Source organism: Dipodomys merriami, unplaced genomic scaffold, assembly GCF_024711535.1.
Source record: "Dipodomys merriami isolate MVZ:Mamm:240054 unplaced genomic scaffold, mDipMer1.0.p SCAF_1, whole genome shotgun sequence".
Classification (NCBI taxonomy): Eukaryota; Metazoa; Chordata; class Mammalia; order Rodentia; family Heteromyidae; genus Dipodomys; species Dipodomys merriami.
This window is the reverse complement of record NW_027202270.1, coordinates 44770158-44791384: the sequence shown is the minus strand read 5'-3', so window position 1 is coordinate 44791384 and position 21227 is coordinate 44770158. Positions and strand designations below refer to the sequence as shown.

The 21227-nt window shown below is 42.1% G+C and overlaps 1 protein-coding gene across 1 annotated transcript in view; it reads left to right on the top strand.

Annotated features, from left to right (window-relative positions):
• Positions 1 to 2111: 2111 nt before the first annotated feature.
• Gorasp2 (golgi reassembly stacking protein 2) overlaps positions 2112 to 21227 on the top strand; it is a 30806-nt gene continuing 11690 nt past the window's right edge. The window contains exons 1-5 of the mRNA XM_070021134.1: positions 2112 to 2298; positions 14790 to 14870; positions 16326 to 16529; positions 18293 to 18379; positions 20016 to 20146. Of these exons, the coding sequence (XP_069877235.1) occupies positions 2236 to 2298; positions 14790 to 14870; positions 16326 to 16529; positions 18293 to 18379; positions 20016 to 20146 (566 nt within the window). The 5' untranslated portion in view covers positions 2112 to 2235. The remainder of the gene's footprint in view (positions 2299 to 14789; positions 14871 to 16325; positions 16530 to 18292; positions 18380 to 20015; positions 20147 to 21227) is intronic.

Below are 21227 nucleotides of genomic sequence, written 5' to 3'. Positions count from 1 at the left end.
GGCAGCAGATTCCTACTGCAGCTGAGAGTGAGCTGGACAGCCATCACCCAGCACGCCCCTCCGTCACATTATATTTATTTTGATTCATTTTGGCAACATCCTTGGGATTTTATTCTTTGTCCTCTGGTTGGGAATATTTTTTAAAAGAGGAAGACAGCAGAAATTGGAATAATACATCTCATGTATTTTTCTCTTCCAGATCAAGTAGATCCCATACCTCATCCTCTACTAATTGCCGCTAAAGAAATCATACACATTTTGATGAGGCATAAAGAGTAGCCACAGAGGTCATTTATTGAGTAGCCATAGAGGTAATTTACTCAACTTTCTATTGCTGTGACAAAATACCTGAGATAATCAGCTTAAGGACCGAAAAAAATATTCTGGCCCTGGTTTCCAAGGTTTTAGTATATATTCGTTTGTTCCAAGGCAATTCATCTTGTCTGGGAGAACCAAGTAGAGCACATTATTCCCCTTCTGGCAGTTAGGAAGCAAAAGACAGAAAGGAAATGGTGGGGTCCCAATATTTGCTTCAAGGGCACATCCCGATAACCTAACTAGGCTCTACTCTTAAAGGTTCTATGCCCTCCCAATAGACTGGTGACAAGCCTTTAGTACATGAGCCTTTGGGAGACAGTCTAGATTCAAACCATAACAAGTCCCTAACTTGAGACCTTCACTGCATTTCCCAGTATTCCCAGTATTTCATTGTATTTCTTTTCATGGCGCACACGCTTTTTCTTATATTAAGTGAAGAGACTTGGCCAGGCTTCCCAAAGAAAGGCCTATTGGAGCCAACACGACCATCCCAGGGGACCACGCAGAGGCAGGCACACACAGGAGAAAGATTATCATAAGGTTTATTAGAGGGGCCATGTCTTCCTCGTGGAGAGGAAGCACTCGGAGTCTGCCCCTATCCAGGTGGCAGGTAGGTCTGGGGACTGGTAGTGGGGTAGGTATGTGTGCAGGTAGGTCTGGGGGGGGGGGAGAGAGAAAGAGAAGGGAAAGAGGAGAGAGGAGAGAGGAGAGAGGAGAGGGAGAAGGAGAAGGAGAAGGAGAAGGAGAAGGAGAAGGAGAAGGAGAAGGAGAGGAGAGGGAGAAGAAGGAAAGGGAGAGGGAGAGTGAGAGGGGGAAGGAGAGGGGGAGGGGGAGGGGGAGGGGAGGGGGAGGGGAGGGGCAGAGGCTAGCTAGCTATCTGGAGGGAACTCCAGGGCAGGGAGGAGCTCAGGGCTGGGTGGAGCTGAGGACAGGAGGTGGGGATAATACTCTCAGGGCGCACCTTCTATCTCCTTGAAATGTCGATTACTGGTTCCTCTTGTGTGCTCTAAACTAGAGGATCTAACTAAAGAGGGAATCGAGATAAAAGTTGGAATCGAGGTAAAATATTTTGTCCTACGCTACTTTGTGAGCGACGTGTTGTTTACTGTTGCGAACCGTCCAAAGACGAGACAGCCACCTCTGACACCAGCAGTGATGGCCAATAACTAGGAATTTTAGAGAGAGGACTTGGACACAAAGGGCCGAAGTAGCACCGGAGTAGGACAGGTGTGACTCAACCTTGAAACGGAGTGGGATTGGATGGAACACCAAGGAAATCTGTGTAGCCTCAATCGTGAACAATCCTTTCAACTTGTTCTCATAGGAGCTAAAGAACTCAATGGATGCTTCACAAATCTTTGCTCTATGCAGGTAACGTTTCCCTTTATAAAAGTGGGCCACAGAGGGCCACTCCATCGGTATTAGTCTCAGTTGTATCAGCCTAGACAAGGGAGCCCGGTGCCTTGCCTTTTGCGCCTTTTCTTTGAGCAGCAGCTCTTGCCCTGCCTCTGGCCACTAGGGGGAGCTGCAAGCAAACGAACGTTCTTTCATCGGCGTAAGAGAACGCGCCCAGGATGGTTCTTGTCCCACCTAGGGTCCCGTAGCAAGGCGTCGTGGAGGGCGTGGCTCCCATTTCTGCTTCTCGCGAGCGCGGCTGCGCCTCGCCCCGCCCCTCCCGCACGCGCGCGCGCGCGCGCTCCCGCCCCTCCCGGGGGCTCGCGACAGGGGGCGCTGTCGGCGGCGTCGCCGCGGAGCCGGCTGCCCCGGCGACGATCTCCCGGCGGGCTGTGCGGCCCGGCGCTCGGGCGGCTGCGAGTGCCACGTCCCAAGTACTGCTACGCTGAGGAGCGGAGCGGACGGCGCGCGGGGCGGGGAGCAGCGCGGAGCCCGGCTCGGTCGCAGCGATCGCCCGCCGCCATGGGCTCCTCGCAGAGCGTCGAGATCCCGGGCGGCGGCACGGAGGGCTACCACGTCCTGCGGGTGAGGGCTCGGCCGGTGACCCGGCCACCGCGGGGGCCGGAGGCGGGGTCCGGCCGCGGGGAGGCGGAGGCCCAGCCGGGCCCGGTCCTCCCGCGGCGCGCTGCCCGGGCCCGGCCGGTCCGGCCGGCCGCTCGCGACCCGCCCGAGCTCGGGGGCCGCGGCCAGGCAGGACCGGTCCGGGAGCCTCGGCTCCTGTCCGCCCCCGCGTCCACACTCGAGACGGGCTGCGGGGGGGGGGCACCGCGTCCAGAGCGGGGGTGAGGCGGGCTGGGGGGTGCCCCGGGAAAGCCGGCCTGCGCCCCGGCCGGACGGGGGTGGACGGCAGGGGCTGCCCCCCTCGGCAGCGCCCCGGGGTCGGGGCGGGCTGACCCCCGGGTGAGGCTAGACGGGCTTGGGTTGACTGGATTCTTTTGGGGGGGGGTTGGGGAGGGGTGGTGTGGGAGGGGGAACAACACTTTCCCTCTCCCGCCTCACTCCCGACCCTTCCAGCCCTCCTCTCTCCACATTTCCTGCCGAAGAAACTTGCGGTCTGTTATCTTTTCAGAGACTCGGATCTGTTCTTTCCGAGACGGCCGAAGGTGTGGTGGAGATTTAAGGTTTAGATGCCCAGTAGTTGGAAGAGGTTAGAGGGAGTGGCGTGTTAACCTAGCCGGGGCAGATAGAGAGGAAGCGTGCTCAGATATCAGGTGGTAGGGACCCCCCCCACCACCACCGTGCCCAGCCTGGGGTGGGGAAAGCGCACCGTTTGACCCTCCCGCCGGGAACCTGGAGATTTCCAGAGCAGCGTCGGTGGTTGTGTGCGGTGACACCTGTGTGAGTGGTACAGTGAGGGCCAGCCTGCCTCAGTCTGCAGGGCCATTTAAAGACAAAAGAGTGTCACTAGCTGTTCGTTCCTCCCAAGCAGGAGCATCTGCCCTGGGACAGCACACTTCCTGGTGTTACCTTCACTTTTGGCCCCAGGTCTCCTGTTTTAGGTGAGCTAACTTTCTCAAATGACCCAAGTAGTTGGGTAGTAGGGCGACGATTGGTCATCTGTCTGATTCCACTAAAGATCCCTCTTGAATCCACACTCTTGGTAGGAATGATTCCCCTCCCCTGCCCCAAGAAAAAGTCCATAAACAAGCCATCATAATACTTACCTAGTCTTTTCAGCTAACCAAACTCCCAAGAGTTCCACTGATAAGAGAAATGGGAGAAAATGGTGAGATCCTAGAAAGGAAGTTGAAATCCCTGGGAGTTACAATGATATGCTCTCTATTACATGGTCAGATTTTGAGTTGTCTCTTATGGGATACATTATCCATTTAACAGCTAATTTTCCTTCCTTCCTTTTCTCCCTCCCTCTCTTCCTTCCTTCCTGTCTCTCTCCCTTCCTTTCTTTTGTGGGTCATGGGACTTGAATTTTGGGCCTGGGCACTGTCCCTGAGCTCTTTGCCTCAAGGCCAGGACTCTACAAGTTAAGCCACAGCTGCTACTTCCGGTTTTCTAAGTGGTTTATTGGAGATTAGAGTCTTACAGTCTTTCCCGCCCTGGCTGGCTTTGAACGGCAATCCTCAGATTTTAGCCTTCCCAGTAGCTAGGATTACAGGCATGAGCCACCACACCCGGGTAACAGCTAATTTTCAAATGACTGGTTCTGACCTTGAATCCTTGGAGACTTGTGATTCTTTTATAATATATACACCCAAAAAGACGTTAGTGTTAATGAGTAGAAAAAAATCTGAGTGTTTCTTAAGATAGCCCTATAAAGCTGGGCACTGGTGGCTCATGCCTGTAGAGAACTGAGGATCGAGGTTCTTTTTTTTTGTTTGTCTTTTTTGGGTCCCGTCATGGGGCCTGAACTCTGGGCGTGGGCACTGTCCCTCAGCTCTTCAGCTCAAGGCTAGTAGCACTCTACCACTTGAGCCACAGCGCCACTTCCGGCTTTTTTCTTTTTGCTTATGTGGTGCTGAGGAATCGAACCCAGGGCCTCAGGCATGCAAGGCAAGCGCTCTGCCACTGAGCCACCTTCCCAGCCCAGGATCTAGGTTCTTAGTGGGGGAAAGTCTGTGAGACTCTTATCTCCAGTTAACCACCAGAAAACCTAAAGTGGCGTTGTGGTTCAAAGTGGTAAGCGCTAGCCTTGAGCAAAAAAACTCAGGGACAGTGCCCAGGCCCTGAGTTCGAGCCCCATGACTGACCAAAAAAAAAAAAATCAATTCTTTAAAAAAGGATAGCCTTAACACATGAACAAGACTCCATGTTCTCCCTTTCTCCCTCCCCCCCCTCCCCCTTTCGTTCATTTGTTCCAGTGGTGGGGCTTGAAATCAGGACCTGGGCACTATCCTTGAGCTTTTTTTGCCTAAGGCTGACACACCTACCGCTTGAGCCACAGCTCCACTTCTGAACTTTTTAGTGGTTAATTGGAGATAAGAGTCTCATGGACTTCCCTGACTAGCTGGCTTTGAATCATGGTTCCTTAGATCTCAGCCTCCTGAGTATCGGGGATTATAGGCACGAGCCACTAAAGCGTACGTAGCTTGGAGTCTCTTCTTTAGTAAGGTGCATCTTAGTAAATCAGTGTTTACACACAGTAGTGCAGGTGTGTTATTCATCTGTAAATTGATTCTTAGAAACATTAGGGACAAAGCTGCGTGTAGTGGTACACGTCTGTAATTTCACCACTTGGACTCTGGAACAGGAGAATTTCATGTTCTAGGCTATCCTGGGCTACTAGTGAGACTCTGGTCAAAATAACAAACAAAAAGAAATTTTAGGAACAATCTTAATTAGTAATCTGCGCCAGGTTCTGAAGGGAGCTTTAAATGAGCATCTAGCTTAGGAGATTGTAAATTCTTAACTTCTTCTGCCTCTTTTCCTTGGAGGCCCTAGGTATGCTTAAAAATCACTTCCACTTAGCCACATTCCCAAACCTGCCTTAAGTTCATAATCGGTTTCCTTACCTTTGTTTTCAAGGGGAAAATACTATGCTAAATCTTTTTTTGGGGGGGGGGGAGTCCGGTCGTGGGGCCTGAACTCTGGGCCTGGGCGCTGTCCCTCAGCTCTTCAGCCCAAGGCTAGCGCTCTACCACTTGAGCCACAGCACCACTTCCGGCTTTTTTCTTTTTGCTTATGTGTTGCTGAGGAATCGAACCCAGGGCCTCAGGCATGCAAGGCAAGCACTCTACCACTGAGCCACCTTCCCAGCCCCCTATGTTAAATCTCAATGTGTAAAAATGTCTTCCTTTTATTTGTTATTGCATAAATGTACAAAGGTCTGTTCCACTGAAATATGTCAGGAGAATCTTGAGTTCAGACCACGCATGCTTGCTTAATTCTAAACTTACTTTGAGTTCTAAACCAATTACATTGCCATTTCCTTTAAAAAAAATTATGTGAATTTTGAAATACCAATTTCTTCAGTGACACTCATATCCACTGCTGTTTCATTGTTATTTCATGAATCCTCATAATAGAATGTTAGGTTCAGCTCTAAAAATTTTCAGAGGATAACTTTGAGATGGATCCAGAACTGACTTTGAGTGCCTTCTTCTTTACATATTATGTGTGTTACATGTTATTGCATATCTCCATGTGGTCATGACCCAGAGCTAGTAGAATGTTTCTTATGTGGCCTTTCAAATGTGTTAGGCCCATCTAGCACTTCAGTTTCTCCATTGTTGTATTTTTGTAATTTTTGGAAGCCTGTAATACATACCACCACACACCTTGGTCTTATTTGGTGAGTTAACTTGGTGGTAATTCAGATCAGCACATAGAATCTGCCTGTGCTTTTGGTTAGCTCCATAATGGTATGTGGTATCATAGTGTGGCTAAGTGGCATCTCATAGGGTTGAATCTTTATTTTTCTAGTTTTTTTTACCTTTAGGCGAATAGTACTAACAATCTTAAATTTTACTTTTTATTTTCACTCAAGATACACATTCACCACTGAGTGTGGTGGTACACACCTATAATTCTAGCACTTGGGAAATTAAGGCAGGTGGATCTCAAGTTTGAGATTATCCTGGGCTCCCTGGCAAGACATCTCTGGGGGAGGAGGAAGAAATACACACACACACACACACACACACACACACACACACACACACACACACACACTTCCCCAAATTACTGAATTTTAAGGTTTATCTATGTAAATATTGATCTTTGTTTTAGTAAAATGCTATGTTTTCTGACTTATCTGTTCATTAAAGAACATTTTGATAAGTTCCTAAAGTACAACAAAGAATCTAAATTGCCTGTAACTCCACTGTTTAGAAGTTAATACTGTTGAAATAATTTTTGCCCCTTACCTGTGTATCAAAAGTATGGCCAAAAGTTAAATTGTGCTAGTGATTCACATTTGTAATCCTGGTGACTCAGGGCTGAGATTTGAGGATCCCAGTTTGAAGCCAACTCAGACAGATAAATTCAAGATAAGTTTATCTCTAGTTAACCAGCATTAACCAGCAAAATGCCAAAAGTAGAGATGGTTCAAGTGGTAAAGCACTAGTCTTGAGGGGCAGGGGGAAGCCAAACAAGAGGGTAAGGCTCTGAATTCAAGCCCTAGTGCGTGCGTACATGTGTACACAAGCACACATGCATGCAACACACAAATTCGTTTTCTTTCCGACCTAAATATCCAACAGCTACTTTATTTATTGTTAAGTGAATCAAGGCTCAATAACTGATTGGTAAACTGTGCATTCAGTGAAGTTGTGCTTCAAACATCCTGTATAATCCCAGCACTCAGGCAGGAGGATTGGAATTTGAGGCCAGCCTGAGCTGCTAAATAATGAGTTCCAAGAAGCCTTTTAAAGATATTACTTCAGCTTCCCTTGTACGGTGGGTCAGAATCCATGTTCTCTGTAGCGCCACTTTTATTCAAGTCCTCTGATGTGAGATGGGTAAAGTGTTAGGGCTTTTCATTTTGTCTAGAAGCTCCTGTAAGTGCATCCTAAGTTGAAGTGTGTTGAAAACAGATTTCTTGCTTCATTTTGTCACTTGCTGTCAAGTAAGCCAAAAAAGGCAATGTTCAGAATCACACCTTTGCCTATAATAGAACCTTTTATTTCCCAATTAAAATATTCAAAATCTTTTCTATGTTGAACACCCTGAAATGGGAGACATCTGAAGGTATTAGAGAGCCAGTATTCACGCGGTGTGGGGCCATGGGAACTATTGTGGTTGCTGTTCTCTGTAACTCCAGGAAAGATTTTGAAATGATGGATGTTTTGGAGGAGGAGTCATGAGGTGTAGTAAGACTCCAGTGTAATAACAGGTCTTCATTACCTGAGCCATTTGCCACAAGCCTGGGCAGCACTAGCTCTAGTCAGAGGAACAGGGGCTACAAGTGGAATTATTTCTATCGAAATCATTTCTACCATCAAATAGAACTGTTCTTTTTAATGGTACATGAAATCCTGCTGCAGTAGAGTTTCAATTTAATACTTACCTGAAAAAAATGATTTCCTAATATTGGATAGCTCTGTTTTGGGTGGCTTGCGGGGGGGGGGGGTGTTGTTTAGTTTTGCTTTGCTTTGTCAAGTGAACCCAGCATTCTACAATATTCTGCATCTCCAGCACTTGGTTTTTGAGACAGGGTCTTACTGTGTAGCCCAAGCAGACCTTGAAGTGAAGACCCTCCTGCCTCTACCACCCACATGCTGGCTTGCATGTGAGTATCAACAGTCACAATTTTTTTTTGGGTGGGGGGGTCCGGTCGTGGGGCCTGAACTCTGGGCCTGGGCGCTGTCCCTCAGCTCTTCAGCTCAAGGCTAGCATTCTACCACTTGAGCCACAGTGCCACTTCCGGCTTTTTTTTTTTTTTTTTGCTTATGTGGTGCTGAGGAATGGAACCCAGGGCCTCAAGCATGCAAGGCGAGTGCTCTACCACTGAGCCACCTTCCCAGCCCCACAGTCATAATTTTTTCCTCTTTCTTTTATACATAATTTCCCAAACTTTTTCAACTTGTAAAATTTTTCAACATATCTTCCTTTTTATACATTCTGCAAAGTGTGTATGTGTGTAAAACAGTTGGGTTATTTGATGTTTTCTAAAAAAGCTTTATAACCAACACTGCCTGAAGATTCTGCCCTATACCCAAAATTGTTCTCTGTTAAAAGACTAAGAAGTCCTTTAACTCATATACATTCTTTAAAATTATTTTCAAGAGTGAAAATCCATTTATTAAGGCCATGGAATATTGTATAGATGAGCCTTTTACGGAACACGTTTAAGAACGGTATCATTAAACATGAGCTTTCTGTTCACAGGCCTTGGTAGTTTTCATCCTCAGGACGCTCACAGAGACCTTGGTTGGAGTGAGGCACAGATGCTCAGTACTATTCTACTGCTTCTGGGCCAGATTGGATAACAATTAACACATTTATTTTGCTGACTTTAATAGTCCATGACAAGGATCAGATTATTTTGATTGAATTTTTAAATATTAACAGTCTGAACTGGAAAATATTTGTGAAAGTTTGGAATGTGCTTTGTAAATCTGGCTAAATTGCTTAGGGGGGAGGTATGATTATCAAGTGTGAGGACTTGTTTTTTTTTTTAAGTCACACTTTTCAGTTTATTGCAGCATGTAAAAGATGGTGCCAGACTTTTATATTCTCTCTCTCTCTCCCTCTCCTTCTCTCCCTCTCCTTCTCTTTCTCTCCTTCTCCCTCTCCCTCTCCCTCTCCTTTCCCTCTTTTCCCATCTCCCTTGTGTTTTTCCTAGCACCAATGAGATCATTCAAGAAAGTTTTCAGACCTAAAGAACCATGTCATCTCGTGACACGAACACACTGAGAGACTTATAATAGACCACTGAGATCACTCTTGGGAGCTGGATTCTAGTCCCTGTGCCATCACTTTGTTGCCCATTTGTGACTCTAAAACTGCTGTTAAGTCTCTTCATTAAAATAATACTGTGGACCTATTAAAGCCATGGTATTCATTATCTTACAGATATTGATTATCCTGTATATTACATGTAAAGTACTTAGTGTAGAATTAGGAATATAATACAGATGCAATTAAATGTTAGGTGACACCTTTATTGCTAACATTTCTCACTCCTGAGAATCAGTGGTATAATAGCTATTATAACTGTGAAATATAAGTTTGGATTGGATTTGACCCATTAATTCTAGTCTTTGGAGCACACATACATTTGTGGTGCTGGTTAATTTTGAAGGACTCTCTTGTTTTGTTTGTTTTGTACTGGTACTGGGGCTTGAGCTCAGGGCCTAAGTGCTGTCATTTAGTTCTTTTGTTCAAGGCTGACACACTACCATTTGAGCCACAGCTCCACTTCTGGCTTTTTGGTAGTTAGAGATAAGAATCTCTGGAATTTGTCTGCCCCCAGGCTGGTTTTGAACCAAGATACTCAGATCTCAGCCTTCTGAGTAGATAGGATTATAGGTGGTAACTACCAACTTCCACCGCATTTCCAGATCTTTCCCCATCATTTTAATTACCTAATTACACACATCTTATAGCATGAGAGGTTTTTTTCTGTTTATTAGTTTTGTGTAGTCTTGGGGCTTCAACTCAGGGCCTGGGTGCTATTCCTGAGCTTCTTTGCTGAAGTAAACCATAGTTTCATCTGGCTTTTTGATGGTTAATTGAAGCTTCACAGATTTTCTTGCCCAGGCTGGCTTCAAACTACAGTCATCAGATCTCAGCCTCCTGAGTACTTAGGATCATAGGTGTGCAGCTCTGGTGCCTGGTAACATGAGAGTTTTTGTGTTGGGTTGAGTTTGTGTACTCTTGTTTTTAGCATCTCTACTGTTTTTAGAGGTCTTGCAAATGTGTGAATGGTGATAATGTATTGAGAGCTAGTGGAATAGATGTCATTCAAAGGACTATATCTTACAAGAAAGAACCTATGATATAGCAAAATTCTACTTTGCCTCCTGTGTTCAGGAAATAACACAGAATTTTCTTTCTGTAATCCCTCCTTTTCCAGTTGAAGATTAAAAGAGAGAAAAAGGTTGATGGAAAATGGCCAAATGTAATATATAGTACTATTATTTGAACTCAATTTGAAAAAGAGATGGATGCTGTAATGGTTAATCTTTGGGGGTGTTTTTGGTTTTGGTATTGGTATTAGTACTGGAGCTTGAACTGAAGGCCTGAGTACCCTTCCTGGGTTTATTTGCTCAAGACTAGTGCTCTCCCACTTGAGCCACAGCTCCATTTCCAGCTTTGTTTTTTTTTTGGGGGGGGGGGGGTGGGGGTTAATTGAAGATAAGAATCTCATGGACTTTCTGCCTGCACTGGCTTCAAACCGTAATCCTTAGATCTCAACCTCCTCAGATTACAGGTAAGGGCCACTGGCATCCAGCTTGTGATGGTTTACTTTGGTTAGACTGGGAAACACCTATGAGATGAGAAAAGAATATTTCTTGGAGTATCTATGAGGATTTCTAGGTATAGATTATGGGTCTCTGACCTAATGAACAGATTTATTCTTTCATGGGCTAATAATATGATTACATTGTTGGTAGGTAGTGAGTACTGTTCTATGACATGAACTGCTGTAGCAAAGCTCCTGCCTGCTATGGTGGACTGATACCTCCATCATAAAAATAAATCCTTCCTCCCTTAAGTTATATAGTCAAGTGTTGGATCACAGGGGTAAGTAAAGTAACAATGAGGTTTATATGAGGGAAAAGGCTAAATCTAGACAAACTTTAATGATTCAGGACACAGTAGTGTATGAGTTCCAGTTTCTCCACTGGAACACTGCCAACACTTGCTGTTGTCATTTTTATTTTTAATGTTCTAGAGGATGAGAAGTAGCATCTTGTGTGGCTTTTACCGCACCCCGATCTATAATCATTCAAGACTTGTTTCTGATACCCTGTTGGATATGTATTGTATCTTTTCACTGTCTTAATTGCTTATTCCCTTTTGAAGTGCAAATTCTTAGTATAGTGCAGTAGATCCGTGTTTTTTAAATGGATAATTACTACTTTTTTTTGACCATTTTAGGAATCTTTGCATTCTTGAAGGTCTTTTTAAGTGCCAACCCTGGGCTTGAAACTCAGGACCTGGGCAATGCCCTTGAACTTTTGTGCTCAAGACTAGTACTGTACCACTTGAGCCGCAGCTACATTTCCAGCTTTTTGGTAGTTAATTGGAGAAAAGAGTCATGGAATTTCCTGCCTTGGACTGGCTTGAACCATAAGCCGCAGATCTCAGCCTCCTAAATAGCTAGGATTACAGGTATAAGCCTGTAATCCTTTTGACCTTTGGATCTGCTGTCTAAAGTAATATGTTTTAAGTAAAAACATATTATTTGTCTCCCCTCCCCATCTAACTCTTTACTAGTATATTTATCTTTATTTTGTAAAGGGTTAGAGATTTAATACATTATTGGGGAAATAACTATGGAAATAGTGGCTGGTTATAAAGATTTACCCCTAAGTGGTGATTGGAGTTTGGAGGAACAACTTAGGATTTGTGGGCTTCTGTCATAGCCTAGAGATTTAGCAGTTATTTCAGACATTTTATCACATTGAGTAGGTGCCATTTATCCCATACTTGAAAAAGAGAATTGAGTCCAAAGAGGTAAATAAACTTTCCTAAGCTCAGACAGCTAAGAGGGCAAAACCATGGCTTAAAACGAAGTCAGTGCGCTCTAAAGCTCTATTAAGACTTTCATAGTACATTTATATAGATAATCTTAAATGTACAGTTTTAAAGTTAACCTGTTCATCTTAAATTGCTATGGTATTTGGCCCAGTAATAAATGTTAAATGGTCTGTGAAACCAAGTGCATGTAGACTTTTTAATTAAGATATCTTGAAGTCAGCAGAAGGTAGAGATCAAGAGATCTTATAAGGGACAGAAAATACTGAAGTAGTAATCGATGCTGGTGACACTAGGAGCCTGAGAGATCTTGTCAGTGGATAGTATTGCAAAAGAAACTTACCTGTGTGATGTTTAGTTGCTGTGTAGTGGGTCTTTCCATACTGTGAAATACAAGGAACTTCCTTTAAGGGTATTGGAGTCAAAGATAGCGTTTTTTTCCAGGGCTCCCTCTGCTGGTTTCTCCTAGCAGTAATTAAGGCACTATCTTGCCAAAATTGTGCTGGGTTACTAATGATATAAATAAATTTAGGGAAGAAATTAATTTCAAGGTCCATTAGAAACAAAGGAAATCGATGTAGCAAATGAAATGGAAAAATAGAATCAGGGAAAGGATTATTTAGTTTATTTATTTTAGAATACAAACAGCTATTGAATTCTTTTGAGTGACAGGAAGAATACTTCCAGTAATATTGGAAAGTTTCCATTTCAAACAACTACTTTAAACTTTGTCCTGGAGAGTATGGGGTCAACTCCCTGAGATGATGATGACCTTACAGAAGTACTGGTGTTAGGCTTTTTCATTAAGAGGTAAACTTTTAGCAGTGTCAAGGGACAAATCCAAAATCAGTCCATAAACTATAGGTTTTTTTTTCTTGGTAAGATGTGATGGTCATTAGTAGTCATTTAGAAGTATTGATATTTAGGTAATTAGGAAAGAGACTGATAATTGAGAGACTATACTGTGAGGGGCTCCTAAGGATCTGTCTCCTTTCACATGGAGGCACTTCACATCTAATTGCTTAACTTGAGTACTGCTTATGGGCCAGGCATTTCACACCTAATAGGTGTGACTTTCTCCCAGCTAGCTATGACTTGACTTTACTTTTCTAAATATAGCTCCTGCCAGCCATCACTTACCTTTCAGACTTAACATTGGGCCCAAGAAACTGTCTGTTATTTGGGGTTCTAGACATTTTACTGGGTAGTACATTATATGAACTAACTTCCATTTAAGTAAACTGGGTGTAAAGAATCTCAACATTTGTACTGGCTATTTTTACTGAACTGAAACTTTAAATAATGAATCCTAGCCAGGCACAGTGGTACATGCCTGAACTCTAGCTACTTGGGGGCAAAGACAGGAGAATTGTGGGTTAAACCAGCCCAGGTGCAAAGTTAAAGTAGGCTCTAAAAGAAGGCAGTGGTGCCTCATGTTTGTAATCCTAGGGGGGCAGGAACTAAAAAGGAATGGGGCGGGAGTCACTCTCACCTGAACTCCTACATAAATAATCCTTTTGAGGGCTTGGGAGGGTGACTCGGTGGTAGAGTGCTTGCCTCACATGCATGAGGCCCTGGGTTCAATTCCTCAGCACCACATAAGCAGAAAAAGCTGGAAGTGTCACTGTGGCTTTAGTGGTAGTGCGCTTCAGCCTTGAGCTGAAGAGCTAAGGGACAGTACCAAGGCCCAGAGTTCAGGCCCCATGACCGACAAAAAAAAAAAAAAAATCCAATTTCAGACACACATACATAAAGGCAAGATCAAACAATAGTGTAGGTGTCAAACCATCTTTCTAAAGGACAAGTATGTACTGTGACAAAAGAATACCTAGTTTTTGTTCCTGATTATGTGATTTGGCTTGAAAAATGGATAAAAAGTAACATTGATGTAAAAGTGGTGTAATTGTAAAACCTTGAAATTAATTGGCAATCCCGATACTGGCATTAGGGAAAATTGTTATGGGAATGAGCTAGTCCAACAATAATTAGTAACTGTGTAAATAACTCTAGCTTTATGGATAGATGTGTGCTATTATTTGCATAGCCTACTGATAACCACTGCAAATCTTTGTGGGGGGTGGGGGGGATAGATACTGGGCCAGGCTTCTACTCAACTCTTTCACTTAAGGGGGGGTGCCTGCTCCACCTCCATCCGCTTCAGGATTTTTGCTGGTAATTCAAGATAAGATTTATCTGCCCAGGTTGGCTTTATCCCCATATCCTCAACTCTTAGCTTCCTGAGTAGCTAGGATTATAGGCATGCGCCATCAGTTCCTAGTTATTAACTGTTTGCTTTCTTTCTGCTTAGTGTTGGGAGGAGGGCTCCCTCCCCCCCAAAGGAGAAGGTGGTGAGCCATGGAGGGAAAGCCCCAGGGAAAAAGGAACATAAAGAATGGCAGAATTTAGGGATCTGGGAGAGACTGGAGGAAAAGGAGAGGCCTCGAATGTTTCTGTGTATTTCACTAGTAATGAAATTAACCTACTTTTACTGAGAAGGGGTAGCTATTGAAATTTAGCTAGCAATTTTTCATTCGACTGTGCATTTTTCTTTCTTTTTTTTTTTTACTTTTATTTATGTAATAATAAATTTGGATATTTTGGTCTCCCTGTGGCTTTGGAGTTCTAAATTTTCCAAGTAACTACATTTGTATGTCCACCTCCATTTGATTATATGTAGCTAAATTAACTGTATTGTCATTGTGAGTAATTTGTTCAGTCAAAAATTTTGTTGAACACATACTATGTTAGAACTTGGTTGATGATCACCTTCTAGCTCTAAATCATCAAAATAATCCTGAAAGAAAGGCTCCACTATTTCTACTGGAATAATGACCTTCATGACACTGAAGGTCAGCAAGTAAGGTTGTGAGATTTGCAAATAAGCATTTTTCATTTTTGCTGTTTTATTTTAACAGGTACAAGAAAATTCCCCAGGACATAGAGCTGGACTGGAGCCCTTCTTTGACTTTATTGTTTCTATTAATGGTTCAAGATTAGTAAGTACAGCTTTTGTCTATAGAACTTTATACTTTTTTGAAAATGGAATTTTTCAAATTATCTGGGGGTGTGTATTCATCACAAATATTATGTAGAATATGTCAGTTTTTAGAAATAACCATGTATTACTAGACATTAAAATGTAAGATCTATACTAGTACTCACACTGCAATGATTATCTTAGAGAAGTAGAATCACTGAAGACTTTTACTCTGTATGTTAAATATTTAATTTTTATAATCAGAAACAAAAAGTGAAGTGAAAAAGATTGCCTTTTTAAAAAGTGAGACTGTTATAAAGTATTGACAAATGGGTCCAATCAAGTGTCATTTTAGAATTTTTTCAGTTTACTCATAATAAAATCTTATAGAAATGATTAATAGGAAATTGTGTGTGTGTGTGTGTGTGTGTGTGCACGTGTGTGTGCACAAGCATATTTGCATGTGCGCACATGCTGGAACTAGCACTTGATTTAGAGCCTGGGTGCTGTCCCTGAGCTTTTTTGCTCAAAATTAATGCTCTACCACTTGAGCCAAAGCTCTACTTTTCCACTGTTACTCAGCTTTCTAAAGGAAATTTTTTATGACAGTAGTGACTGGATTGGTTTATTTTTATTTTTTGTTTTGTTATTTTTGTGCCGGTCTGGGGGCTTGAACTCAAGGCTTGAGTGTTGTCCCTGACCTTTATTTGCTAGTAGTCTGTCACATGAGCTATAGCTCTTACTTCCACCTTTTTGGTGGTGAAAAGAGTCTCATGGACTTTCCTGGACAGGCTGGCTTTGAACCACAGCACTCAGATCTCAGCCTCCTCAGTAGCCAAGGTTACAGGTGTGAGCCACCAACTTAAGCCAGCAGTACCCAGTTTTCTAGAGGAAATTTTGTATGCTGGTAGTGACTGAATAGGTTTGTCTTTTTTATATAGCAGTTTTAAAGCTTTTTTTTTTCATTATGTAATAGCATTTCTGACACAGTGGCCTTTATTTTTTTATGTAATGAAATATATTTAAATTCTATTTCCATTTCCCTTCTAGCCCCTAATAAAAAATAAAAGATATATTTAGAAGTAGAATATATTTTGATTTTGGAATTAATGTCATTTCACCTTTTTTAAATACTGTGACTTCTTATGATATATTGTTTTTCATCACTGAAGTTTCTTTACCACTCTTAATGCTGGGTTACACAAGTTTTCTAGTTCCATAGTCAGCTTTTAAGTTGCTGCAAACATAGTTATCTTAATTTCTGACTTTTTTTTTTTTTACATGGAGACATATTTGAATGTTGATGAAACCTTTGTCTGATGAATGTTTTTTTTTTTATGTAGATTATCAGTATTACTCAGGATATTATAGGATGCTTACTCTAAGCATAGTTAGCATTAAAGTTTTATTTATTAAGCAATAAAAATATTATTTATTTATTAAGTAATATAATATGATTTCTGTCTATCCACAGAATAAAGATAATGACACTCTGAAGGATTTATTGAAAGCAAATGTTGAAAAGCCTGTAAAAATGCTCATCTATAGCAGCAAAACTCTAGAGCTGCGGGAGACTTCAGTCACACCCAGCAACTTGTGGGGCGGCCAGGGCTTGCTGGGAGTGAGCATTCGTTTCTGCAGTTTTGATGGGGCAAATGAAAACGTTTGGCACGTGCTGGTAGGTATTGACATTAACTGTTACTTGCCATATGAAAAGCCGTAGAAAGGTGTGATGGTGGGATAGGCCTGCACTATGAGCAGATACACAGTATTATTGGGCCAGTTTTAGTTTCTGAAAATCAGCATACATTGCTTTTTAAATATGAATTAATTTTTAAGAAACCTGAAGAAGAGAAGCTAAAAAGAAGCCTAAATTTGCTTTGGATTTTGAGATAGGGTCCCACTATATAGCCCATCTGGCCTTGATTTAGAGATCCTCCTGTCTCAGATAATAGGCATGTCATTACACCCCTTACTTTCAGAACTCTTTCTGGTTTTTTTGTTTTTGTTTTTGTTTTTTTGTTAGAGAAAGGTACATATGTTAAAGCTATAGAAATAGTTTAAATATTAGATACTTTGTAACTTTTTTTTTTTTTTTTTTTTTTGGCCATTCCCGAGGCTTGAACTCAGGGTGTAGGCACTGTCCATGAGCTGCTTTTGTTCAAGGCTAGTGCTCTACTACTTGAACCATAACACCACTTCTGGCTTTATCTGTGTATAAGGAATTGAACCCAAGGTTTCATACATGCTAGGCAAGCACTCTTATCATTGAGCCACATTCCCAGCCCGATATTTTATAACTTATATGCTTAGAAGTTTTAAATATATCTCTTCCCTAGTTTCTCTCTCTCTCTCTTTTTTTTTTTTTCTTTTGGTCCTTTGTGGGGCTTGAACTCAGGGCCTGGGCGCTGTCCCTGAGTTTACTTGCTCAAGACTAGTGTTCGCTACTTTGGGCCACCGCTCCACTTCCAGTTTTGTGGTGGTTAATTGGAGATAAGAGTTCCATGGAGGGCTGGGAAGGTGACTCAGTGGTAGAATGCTTGCCTCACATGCATGAGGCCCTGGGTTCAATTCCTCAGCACCACATACACAGAAAAAGCTGCAAATGGCATTGTGGCTGAAGTGGTAGAGTACTAGCTTTGAGCTGAAAACCTGAGGGACGCGCCCAGGCCCGAGGGACAGCGCCCAGGCCCAGAGTTCAAGCCCCACGACCAACAATAAAAAGAAAAAGAGTCCCATGGACTTTCCTGCCTGGGCTGGCTTCACACCATGATCTCAGAACTTAGCCTCCTGAGTGGCTAGGATTACAGATGTGAGCCACTGGCACCTGGCTCCCTAGTTTCTTTTATGTAACATTATCTCTAATAAGACAGAAATATGGAGGAGATTTCAATTATTGCAGTTAGGAACTGTGGCAGTGCCGGGTGCTAGTGGCTCACACCTGTAATGCTAGCTACTCAGAAGGTTGAAATCTGAGGATCATGGTTCAAAGCCAGCCCAGGCAAGAAGATCCACGAGACTCTTATCTCCAGTTAACCACCAGACAACCAGAAGTGGCTTCTGGGCTCAAGTGGTAGAGTGCTAGCCTTGAGCATAAGAGCTTAGGGACAGTACCCAAGCCCATGACTGACCAAAAAAAATCCAAAAAACTGGGCTGGGAAGGTGGTTCAGTGGTAGAGTGCTTGCCTTGCATGCATGAAGCCCTGAGTTCAATTCCTCAGCACCATATAAACAGAAAAAGCTGGAAGTGGCACTGTGGCTCAAGTGGCAGAGCACTAGCCTTGAGGTGAAGAGCTGAGGGACAGTGCCCAGGTCCAGAGCTCAGGCTCTACGACCAATTTAAAAAAAACTGGCAGTTATTATATATTAAATTAATTAAATTAATATAGATATATTTAATTTACACATATTAAATTTGAGGTGTATGTTGTGTCTTCCTAGGAAGTAGAATCAAATTCTCCCGCAGCATTGGCAGGTCTTCGACCTCACAGTGATTACATCATTGGAGCAGATATGGTCATGAATGAGGTAATGAGTGTGGCAGTTATGTAATATTTTCTTGTTTATGTTTTAGTTCAGAAAGATATCAGATTGTTTTACATTTAGAGTTAAGTAGCTTATGCATGAGTGTGTTCACTGGAACTTCTAAGAGGATCATTGTAGCATCTCGGTCAGCAAAACCATATGTACATGGCATTTGCCATGGTGGTGTTGAGCATCACCTGCCTTAATTTTTTAAGGTGACAAAAATAGCTATATTAGTTAGACCTTTTCCTCATCTACTAGTAGTAGAAATATATTACTGAGTCAAATTGAAAGAAAAGGTGAGTAGATGAGGTTTTAATAATGTAGTAATGTGGTAATAATGTAGTAATGTAATAATAATGAAGAAGAAGAGCAGAATATGTAAAACTTCTTGTAGGTAGAAGAGTCAATGAGTGTTGAGTAAGTCTTTAGGAACCAGGTCTAAGACCTCACACCTAGTAGCTTTGCTTGAATTAATATGTTGAATTTTACCTTGAAATAAACTTTTTTTGTGTGTGCATTGATTTTTAATTAGTCATTTCAGTGTTCAAAACAAGGCCCAGAACTGAATTGTTTCATTTTATTTATTTTTGCAGTGCTAGTGTTTGAACAGCCAGGGCTTTGCGCTTACTAGGCAAGAACTTTATAAATTGAGCCTCCCTCATATCCAGCCCCAGACACTGTTTTTTGGCTTTTTTGTTTGTTGTTGTTTCTTTAAGCAAGGATTTATTTTAGTCTAACAAGGTTAAAATATGAAGGACTAGATAAGGAGAAGTATTATTTCCTGCTCCTCATGAAGGAAATAGGACTTAAAAATTCAAAATGGTGGTTCCTGTCTGTAGCCTTTGTACTTTCTGAGTGGGGAAAATTTGAACTTTTAATCTTTCAACAATGATTTTGAATGGGTAAGATGGGTAAGACCCAACAGAAACACAGGTAACCTTAAATTTTCCTTTGGTCAGATATCCCTTTTTCTGGACTGATTTTTTTTTTCTTTTGTGCTTACCATAGGGCTTAAATTTAGGGCCTGGATGCTGTCCCTGAGCTTTATTGCTCAAGGCTACTACTATACTTCTTGAGCCATAGCTCTGCTTCCAGCTTTTTGGTAGTTAGAGATGTATCTTGGACTTTCTTGTTCAGGCTGGATCAAAACTGCCGTTCTCAGCCACATGAGTAGTTAGGATTACAGGCATGAGTCACTGGCAGCTAGTGAGAAACTGAGTTTTTTTTCTTTTTCTTTTTAATATTTTTTTTATTGTAAAGATACTGTACAGAGGGATTACAGTTACATGAGCAAGGTAATGAGTCCTTTTCCTATCGAGCAGCTGCACCCTCCTTTGTTTTCCCCCTACCATCCCTTCTCTCCCTAACTTCCCCCTCCCCCCTTCCCCCTGGTACACCTGAAGTAAAGTTCATTTTCAACATACTGTCTTGTTCATCTCATTGATACAATGAGTCAACCTGTGTCCCTATTTAAGCATTTTGTTTTTTCCCTTCCCCTCCCCAAATTAGAAAAATATGAGAAAAAGAAAAATGTGAGAAACTTGAGTTTTAAAGGAAGTTTTCCAAATGACTTGAGAGGAGCCAGGTTTGAGAGCCACTATTCTGAACTGATTTTATTCCTTTGATACTTGTACAGTCTGAAGATCTCTTCAGTCTTATTGAAACACATGAAGCAAAACCACTGAAGCTTTACGTATATAACACAGACACTGATAACTGTCGTGAAGTGATTATTACACCAAATTCTGCCTGGGGTGGAGAAGGCAGGTAAGATGATTTGAGACTAAGTTAAGCTTCATCAGTCAGATGTGTTATATTGCTTTTAGTTTGGCATAAGTTACTATTTTGTTATCAGTCCCCCTTGAAATGTTAACGTAAAACATTGAAAGCAGCCATTTATTTTTTAAAAGGAGCAAAGCATCTGTATTATAATTCCTTTCTGTAGTGATATAAAAAAACTATAATTTTTATTTGAGAAATTATTGAGCATGAACCACAGTTTCAGAAAAATGAAGAATTTGGAAACTTCCAAATGTTTGGTAAAAGTTGTAACCCTTGCTGGGAAAAGGATGATTTGGTTGTAGGAAAGGCTCCGTGAGCTCCCAGTGCCTGAGATTCTCCGTTGAACATGTTTCACCACCACAGTTCTAACTGTGACTCAAGAAAAGTAAGATAGAGGTATCTTCCAGGAATCCAGCCCGTCTGTGGCAATATTTAATCAGGTTATAACTGCCCATTTCCTAGGCTTATAACTACTCAAATATGATGTCCCCAAGACATCCCAAGTTGATTCATTTCAGAGGACCTGCCCCAAATAAACTAAATTTGCATTTCCATTTAAGTGGCAAAGTACTCCTCTGTAGTTGGAAGAATACTCAGAGTCCATTAGTACCACAATAGTGCTTGTTGAGCATAGAACCAAATATAATGAAAAGCTTTCTGTGAGCAAAAACATGGTGTGTGCTTTCATTTTTAATTACATTGACTGAACACAGCTATATTCTTGTTCTTGGGGCTCATCCTTTGTAAACTTACGTCATCTGTCCTTTTCGTCAGATGTAGTTTAATATCACAGATCAGTGTTGCTTTAGATAGGCCTTTACTGAGCCTGCTCTTACAGTGCACTCAAGAGTATCACTGGGTTGTTGTTTTTTTTTTAACATTTTTATTATTATCTTTAAGTAGTTGTACAAAGAAGTTCCCGTTCTACAAAACAGTATATGAATACAAGGTGTCTGACAACATTGTCACCCATCACTCCTAATCACTGGGTGTTTTCATTTCTTCCTTAGGTGCTGACCACATGTCATTCTTTTTTTTTTTTTTTTTTTTTGCTGGTCCTGGTGCT